The sequence below is a fragment of the Eurypyga helias genome, unplaced genomic scaffold (assembly GCF_000690775.1).
Source record: "Eurypyga helias isolate BGI_N326 unplaced genomic scaffold, ASM69077v1 scaffold45003, whole genome shotgun sequence".
NCBI classification, from domain to species: Eukaryota; Metazoa; Chordata; class Aves; order Eurypygiformes; family Eurypygidae; genus Eurypyga; species Eurypyga helias.
Genome location: NW_010242670.1, coordinates 8397 through 17555, shown reverse-complemented (window position 1 = coordinate 17555; position 9159 = coordinate 8397). Strand labels below are relative to the sequence as shown.

General features: G+C 39.3%; 1 protein-coding gene across 1 annotated transcript in view; it reads left to right on the top strand.

The window, feature by feature from the left end:
• Positions 1-2460: 2460 nt before the first annotated feature.
• KYNU (kynureninase) overlaps positions 2461-9159 on the top strand; it is a gene marked incomplete at its 5' end in the record, with an annotated part of 11823 nt that continues 5124 nt past the window's right edge. Inside the window, 5 exon segments of the mRNA XM_010149153.1 lie at positions 2461-2491; positions 2862-2925; positions 4316-4387; positions 5795-5869; positions 7198-7344. Coding sequence (XP_010147455.1) covers positions 2461-2491; positions 2862-2925; positions 4316-4387; positions 5795-5869; positions 7198-7344 — 389 coding nt within the window.

Sequence of the window (9159 nt, the reverse complement as noted above, 5' to 3'; positions counted from 1 at the left end):
ATCTCCACTCGGACATCGAGCCGATTAAATATTTATTCAATATTTAATACGGTGTGGAGGAGGAATTGTCATTTCTCACTTTAAGTAGTAGTAGTAAGTAAAAATTATTTGGTGAGATTTATTCAGGAATGGTCTGAAGACTGTAAAATATCTTTAATGGTTTATAGTGCTATAGCACCTTGCTTATTAAATGCAGTCACATTTTCTTGTTCAATGAAAGTTACAGTAGTAAATACATTGTGAAATGCAGAGTCAAGGTCAGCGGAGGCCAAAGCTTTTTTCTATGTTCTCGCCGAGTGGCATAACACGGTGACGGTAATCTCAGCTTCTCCTACCAGACTTTATTAAAACATTACAACCTTGGCAGGATCACCTTCTGATGGAACAAGATTAACTGTATGGCTGCTGCTGTATGATGTGCTCAGGCAGGTCTCTGTTGAGGGAAGACTGAACGCTGGGCAGATTTGTAGTGACTTTGAGTGATAAGGATTATTTGAAATAACCAAACTATTTTCAGAATTGGGGCCTTTAGCCTTTTTTCAATCATTTTACAAAATGCTTTTTACTTACTCTGGTGAGAATCAGGCTCCCACTGCAGTCAGAGAGGAGAAGGATGGCAGTGTCTGCCTAACGCAATCATAATTGTCTCTGAAGTTGTACTTTGCAAATACTGCTTCCTTTTATTAAAGAGGAGATTTATCAAGCAGAACACACAGGTTTTAGCCTGTCTTGGAGATATGGTATAAAGTTAGGAAATAAAGAAAGCAAACATAATTTTGTCTCCTGTGTGCCGGGTCTTTGAATATTGTAATAGGTTAATTGGATCATAGAAAGGTTGTTTTCTGAAACGCAGTACAGGTTATAAAGGATAACAGTTTTCCAATGACACGGATGAGGTTTGTTTTGTGGGCATGAAATTCAATAATGGAAAGCTTTTAATAAATATATAATTTACGGAAGACCAAGACTTACATGACAAATGTAGTGTCATATTTAATTTGGGATGCTAGCATGCAGCTAAGAGGGATCTACAGATTAACCGTTTGTTTTATACGGAAACGGTACAGCAGGCAGAGGATTGCTTGTGCCGAATTTGCTGTGAAAGACACAGTTTTCATGGAAGGAGCAGAGGGAGAAATAAGAACAGTACCATTTCTTGATGCTATCCCTTTTTTCAGCCTCAAGAGTTCCATAGAAATATTAAGACTGCAAATAATACTGTTTTGAGCTGCAATCACTCTCTCTAGCTGTCTCCTGTATCTGCAATAGAACAGCCGCAAGGTGACCTCTTCCAGCAGCATGGAGCATGCAGATGCAAAGGTATCAGAGGGAAGAAAAGAACTTTTTTCCTTGTGTAGAGCTAGGTCTGCTGATATTTATTCCCAAAAACTAGCTGATGTTACTGGTGTCTGGAGGAGGAAACTTACTCATGACATCTCTTTTTCCTCCTGGCTCATCCCCTGGACAGGTTCTCTGGAGTAACTGACAGCTATTGGCAGATCTTTCTCTCTAATACTTAGAGATTTCAGCAACACAAAGAAAGGCCATTGAATACCTTAATCAGGATGGTTCTTGGTTTTTCCTGTGGTGGCAGAAGCTGAGTTCTGCCTGGCAAGGATTTATGAATAAACCTTTCCTAATCATAGATTTCCATGTTCTTTGGCCATATTTTCTTGTATTGAACTCAACTCATAGTTATGTCTCTTTCCTAGGCTGGAAGAGTATTAACTTCATGAATCTAGGCTCTGTGGGATATGGTGGGAGTGTTCTGGTGCTCTTGCTGCCTTTCCTCTGTCTTAGTTGAGTCTCTGTGTGCCCTTCAAGGCGGGTACAAGGGAAACCCAGGATTCACCTCTCCATTTCTGGTAGCTCCCTATTTACCTTAAAATCATGTTTTCCTTTCTTTTTGATCCCAAAGGCAGCTGTTGCCCTCCCTGCCTGCATATACTTGTCTTCATCCCTCCATGCCTGCAACCTCTTTCCACCTTCAGCCAGCTCCAACTCTGGGTGATGGCTAGGGCAAGGCACATGGGCCCACCTTCCAGCTGAAGACGACTCTCAAAACACTGATTTGTGCCAAGGGTGAATTACTGCTTTTCAACCACAGACATCAGGCAAAACAGAAGGAACAGGAACTGATTTTCTCCATATCTCAGTGGCGTCCTGCCTGACATGCAGTCCCTCATCGTGCCTAAAACATTTCACCAGTGGTTGATAAGGGTTTGAGAAATTGTTACTAAATACTTCCTAATAACAACTAGTTGTTACTCCATTAGCTCTCCCCGTGATTAGCTGTAGCCAAAAAGCATCTGTTATTAGCCTCCTTGGAGCTATGTGGGTATGGCTGCTTCTTGCTAAGTTGCTAAATTAATAATGGTCTGTTACATTCAATAGACAAATTTTGCTTTTTTAATTAGGGGTGAGATTTTAGCTCGACATTACAGTAACCACTTACAATAGATGACTGTCTCGTTATGCTTTCTGACTTGCTTTACATATAAACTTATGACAAAAACAAGCCTGCAAGCCTTATTTTACGTATAGTCCTCTGACCTAATTTTTGTCTGAGGTATTGATAATAAATCTACCACTGGTTTGCCGGGAAATGGAAACACTTCACTGTACTTGGTTTTCTGTGGCTGACCTGAAAAAATAAATATTTTCCTGCCAGTGTGCTGTAGTGAGTCAGACAAGAAATCTTTTTACTTCACTGTTGTGACACCTCAAACATTTGTTTACTTTCCAGTCTTTAGAAAGACATTGACTGAAAACATACTTTTGCTTTCTCAACACTGTGCTAGATTTCTCTGAAATTATAAAGAAAACCTCTAATACATTTTTTTTTAAATTATTATTGTTTCAGGGGCACAAAGACATGAAGTAGCCTTAATGAATGGGCTAACTGTTAACTTGCACCTCCAGATGGTATGTCTTTACGATGTTTATTTGATGTTGTGTTGACAAGTGTTTTTTCCTTTCTTTGTGTACCTAAGCAAAATCTTTTCCGAAGACCTCACAAAGACAAGCACTTATCAACAGCTGAACTTTTTGTAAATACTGCAAGTTGTATCTTGAATGATGCTTTGGTTTGTGCAAGACCTGGCTCCACTTAATATTAAACAGAAAAGCTGAACAGTGAAATATTTTGAAGGACTGCAGTGGAAGTCTAAGCTGGTCTCACATGTGCAGCATGTCAGTCCTCAGAGATGAGATCCTATTTAAGAAACACTTTCAAATCACGTCTCAATTTTGAATTTCACACCAAATTTCAAAGTTCAAGAAACATGAGCTCAATTGTGAGCAAGACAAAGCTATAATTTCAGTCAAATTTAAAATGCAATTGCATACAAGAGATGACATTTTGAGTTACAAAGTTTCATATACCTGTAACCTGATAAAGCATCTGATTTTGAATCTTATGACATAGTGGCAATCAATGTGGTTTCCTTATGCATAGGTCTCTGCTGTTAGATGCAGCCTGTCCCTGTTCTTTAGTGTTACCAAAGTCTTGGTTCAACTGACTGAAGATGTGAAGCTCCATTTTGTATGGTTCATGCAAAAAGATTTATCACTTGGATCCATTTCTCCGTAACCTGTCTTTGACCTTTGTTAGATTAAGAAGCCTGAAGCACAGCAGGATGGGACTAAGTACAAGCAAATTTCTCTGGCTGCTCTGCCTAGAATTAGGGGCAATGCAGACAGACTCATACCAAACTTGGGTACAGGGCTCAGGCTGAGCTCTGCATAGCCACTGCTAGCATGAACAGGAAGGATTGTAGGGCTTCTCCTAGTCCTCTCAGCATGGTGGCAAGGCCAGCTTGTCTCCATGCGAGGAGCTGAGGAAGACCATTCACCTAAAGGTGCTGAGATGAGTTCTTTGCAGACGTCTCAGTCCTTTGGTCAGGTCCTTTCAGCAGAAGGGATGGTTTGATAATTAATATTTTATGGCAGGGATGGAAATCCAGTTCCTTTACACACTGTTTGCTACTCTTCAGCTGCTGCTTTTGCTTGTGGGATGGAGCTGAGTGAAATCCCGTCTTTCCTGGACACAGTCAAAGCTTTGCCATCAACTCCTGCAAGTGCGAGATTTCACTGCCAGATTTCTGTGGCTTTTGTTATGGATATATGACATAGAGTATTATAATGCTTTCCTGCATTGATAAATATTATATGGACAAAGAAATATTTGTAATTTCTAGGGGATTCTCTGTAGTAGTGCATAAAAGTAAAGCAATCTTTATTAAGTTACATACTGGGAACATCTCTTTCATCTCTGCTTAGATATATTTCAACATATAATTTTTTTTTTTAACAGCTATCTTTCTTTAAGCCTACTCCAAGACGCTATAAAATTCTTCTAGAAGCCAGAGCCTTTCCCTCTGACCATGTAAGAAATTAATATTTCACCATATTTGTATTATTAATCATATTTTTCCAAAGAATATCAGTAGCCCGATTTGAATATTTATTAGCTCATCTTGTCCAAGTAACATTACAATAAAAAAATCTGTCAGAAGCTTTTGAGCTCAGCATATTTTACAGATCGTAGCTCTATTCCTTTTGTTCAAATAAAAAATCTTACAAGAGGAAGAGATTGAATGGGTACATTGATTTATTAGTCTTTTTAAAGACATTGAGAAAACTACTGGCCTAAATCAACTGAAGTTGTAAATGTTTTATTAATTCTTGTTGCTGTTTTACTTTATGAAACCAAATCAATACAAACTCACAACATTAGCACTTATATATCCCCAGATAGAGATGGGAATGTTTGTTCTTAGCACTTTAGATTACTAGTTCAAACATAATTTGTCTGCTATAAAGTAGGAGACAATAGCCCATGCATCACAGCTTAGAGAAAATTAATCTTTGGGTTTGTGGCCCACTGCTACTTTATCATCAACTTCGTAAACTCATGGAAATTGATAACAAATTTCATCTCTAAGGTGTAATAAAAATGACTCGGGATACTAACAGGTTTGTTTGCAATGAACATGGCGTCACAGATGTATAAACATCAAATTGCCTTTATTCTAAGTAATATTCATACTAATGCCATGTTTGTTCCAGGCACACTTGTACATTTGGACTCCATCTTCTTAAATTTCTATTGCACTTCAGTAATAACCTCTGTAACTGCATAAAAATTATAGAATAATACTATAAAGTAGTTTAAAATTACATGAGAGGAACTGAAGTGATGGCAATCTCCAGAACCATTATTTATTGATAAAATCAGTGGGTAAGATTCTCAAAATCACCTGAGTGTAGAGCTCTCATTTCCTCCCAGCTGTGCAGCAAATCTAAGATGTGAGAATAGCACGGGATGACATATACGTGCTGGTCAATCCTCATTTGAGTTGCCAGTGGTGCCTATGTGACAGCCTGGGATTTAGCATGTGCTTCCAAGCAAAATGGGTACCCAGAGCCCCTGGAGAGGTGATGGCCAGTCTTCATGGCTGTTATCTGTGCAAGCTTTGCTTGCTGACATCTGGTAAAGCACATCTTCCACCGCATTTCCACCCTTACTCTGCTCCTTGAATTTATCCTGTAGGTTTAGGCATTGTCTTTACCCTTGCTGTCTGATGATGTGAATTAAACTCTGATCTTTTTCAAGCCAAAGGAAATCTCTGAAGTCCTCAGTGGAGTTGGATTAGGCTTTCAAGCATTAATTTTAGTGAAAGGCAAGGTATCTGAATCCCTTTTCTGCAGTTCTGATACATTTGGCCATTTTCCTTTTAGTTGTTTTATCATGTAATTGCACTAACATGCTCTGCATGGAAATCTCTTTCAGTACGCTGTCGAGTCCCAGCTTCAACTTCACAAACTTGATGTGGAGAAATGCATGCTCATGATGCAGCCGCGGGAGGTGGGTGAGAAATATGGCACTTCTGCCTCTTAAGGGCAGAAGCATATTTTATAGGAGAGTAGTCATACATTCTCAAGTATTCTAGTGTCTGCCTGCAGAAGCTATAATCTATTTCTACTAATGCTTTAGGTAAAATTTCTGAATTGTGTGTTCTGTTTATGTGTATATTTTCTGATCTTAGAACCCATTTTATAATTGTCTGATTCAACTAGTGGCTTATGGGGGGGGGGGGGAAAGGGTTTTTTCTAGTTGTTCCTGCATGCAAAACCTGACAGCATCCTGAGAGAACTACAAAATATAATAGCTCATTGAGAAACCCCAATGTCCTTTTAACTTCCTAAGGTGAAAGATTGCCAAACATGAACAACAGCAGCCTGTGTATCAGCCCAGACTAAGGGAAAGGTCTGCTTTGAGTAATATGCAATTCAGATTAATTTGAAAGACTGCCTTGCTTCACTTTTGTGGTATTAAGATCTTTGCCACCTAACCATAAACTGATGGTGACCTTTTGCTCCTGAAATCTGAGTCATCTTGTGAGTAAAGAGCCCACTCCTGAATGCTTGATAGATTTGCAAAGATTGTTGAGATAATAACAGTTACTTGCAATTCAACAATCTTGCCCGAGCTCTTTTCAGTAACAAGTCTAATTTAATTCTAGGTTTTCACTGCCTAATTGATCCCTAGGTGGTGGTATGTTTTACATGATCCCTCGCTAGGAAGACGGGAGGAGGATGGGGTGGTAATTTTCCTATAAAGAATCAAGAATGATTTTTTTTGTGTGTGTGTGTGTAGCTGAAATTCCTCTATATTTAATGACCCCAGGTTTGGGGATTTCTGTACTTTTGATGATGTGAGACTTATTGTTTTTGAAATATAAATATGGCAGGTTTATAATAGCTTCCTGTGGGATACAAACTTTATCAGAAAAGTACAGAGTGAAACTGATAGACATCTTTCAAGTCTGGGGGTGTCACAAATTTCAGATGTCACATAGAAATCATTATATATGCTGTTTGCATCAGGATTTTTTTATTGTAAATTAAAACTGTCTGAAATATTAAACAGTATGAAGCATGCTAGAATCTGAACTGAATAGACTTTTTATAACTAGTACCTTCAAGATAAGTTTGCTAATGTTTTTTTTTTTCTTGAGGTAACTTACGGGCTACTTCATATACCTTTGTATATCATTACCATACTAAGGATTTGCCTTTGATCTCCTTATGCAAGCAGCATGGCTCATGGTAAAATATAGATTATGAAATAAGAAATGACAGTTTCATTACTGCCAGAGTTGATGTAAAATGTGTGATTTAACTTTGTTTTAGGGGGAGGAGACCTTGAGGATTGAAGATATCCTTGCTGTAATTGAGAAGGAAGGGGACTCTATTGCTGTCATTCTGTTCAGTGGGGTGCAGTACTACACGGGACAGCTGTTTGACATCCCTAGAATAACAAAGGCTGGCCAAGAAAAGGTAGGATTTCTCCAGACCCGTCCTGTTCACAACAATTTTAGATCAGTTTTCCTTGTGAAATATTTTTAATTTCTATGTTTTGTGGAACCAAACAGAGCACATGCAGAAACCTGTAGGGATCTGATAAAATGTAAAAGCACTCTGTGCCCAGATCCTTTGGGGGCTGTGTGCTGCATGAAGAAATAGCCCTGCGAGAGCAATCTTGCAGGTGTGACTTAAAATATATGGAGAGATAATTCGTGACTATTAACTTCTACAGAGCTTTTCTTGAAGCATAGAATTTCAAGAAGTTCACGGGAGAAGGAGGAGGAGGTAATCACAACTCTAATCTCTCCTTAAAAGTTATTTTGCATTAGATGTCTGCTTTTTGGCAGACTTTCACAATTTTCCTCCTTTCCCACAGCCATGCTGTGGCAGCTTTTGCCCCCAGTGAGCATGGAGGTGAGCTCCCCATGGAGCCAGCAGTGTTCCAACTCTGCTGATCTGTTTTCAGGAGACAGGCACAACGTGGAGCACTTCAACGTCACAAGAGAACTGTATTTTAGTGATGACTCAGCCTTTGGAGCTTGCAGGCAGTGTGCTCTGTAGACATAGCTGTAAAACTTCTTTAACCATCTGAATTGCCTCAGGAATCTAAGAGAAAATAGTTTTTAATTAAGTCTTCTTATCAACAGGAGGTCACCAGTCTTTCTGTAGGGGCAGTCTTTTACTGGATGTATCTTATCTCATATAAGATTAAACCACTCAAGGATAAATTTATTTAGTATCACTGGATTTTGGCAAACCAGCTAACTACTTATATTTGATGTTTTAACTCTCTGGAGAGGTTCCTGGCTCACATCAGTCTATACATCTTCTGTTACTGTAGGTTTGGCAGTGGAAATTTTTCTAGAGGTCAGGGAGTTAAGTTATGCTGCTGGAAAGTGATGGTAAAGTCTCCCCTGGGAGAGCACAGCAGGTGTGTGAGCTAGTGCAGCACCTGGGGAATATAAAAAAGGAATGTGCTCACAGAGCAGCACCTGGTGACAAAATTGGTCCTGATCACAGTGCAAAACAAGACCCGCTTTTGACAGGGATGTGGAAAGCCAAAGGAAAAAAAGAAATGGAGGGAGTTGGCATCAAGGGGAAATGAGTCTGTGTATTAGTTCCATGAGGCTCTAAAAGCAACACTTTCATGGTACTTTCCTTGAAGGTCTTCCAGCATTTTGCTGACGACAAATAATCAAAAGGCTATGCTGGAATATTTGAAAGGGGAGACAGGTTATTAACAGGACGATGCCACCCACTGCTCAGAACCGAAGCTTTTGGTTCAGCTGCCTATGTGCCTCCAGTGCTGATTCCCCAAAATCTTCTCTGTGATGTGTCTGAGAGGTGTCTGAGAGAGAAAACTTTCCCCTCTACTGTAAATATGAACAAACTGGGAAAAGCCAGTCACTTTACTGCCTTTCTAAAGCTGCTCTCTGGACTGTGGGACACATGCTTGGATGAGTAGAAGCAATGCTGTTTCACTGAAAGCTATAAACTACCCCAAAGTGTCTAAGAACCTGTGTTCTGGGGAAAAGTAGTCACTGATAGTTCATCATATGGAGTCAAAATGGATTTGATGTTTATATTACCTGAGGAGATAACCAGGACTTGGTGGACAGAGCATAAAATTTCTGTAGGGCAATGCAAATAATATTAATATGGCAGTAGGTGCCTCCACATGGAAATACACAAAACCACCGCACACTTATGCAAACACTGCATCATGTTACTGAAGAGAGAAATTTCTGACAGTAGGTCAGTGCTCCAGCAGGCAGAGATAGATGTCAA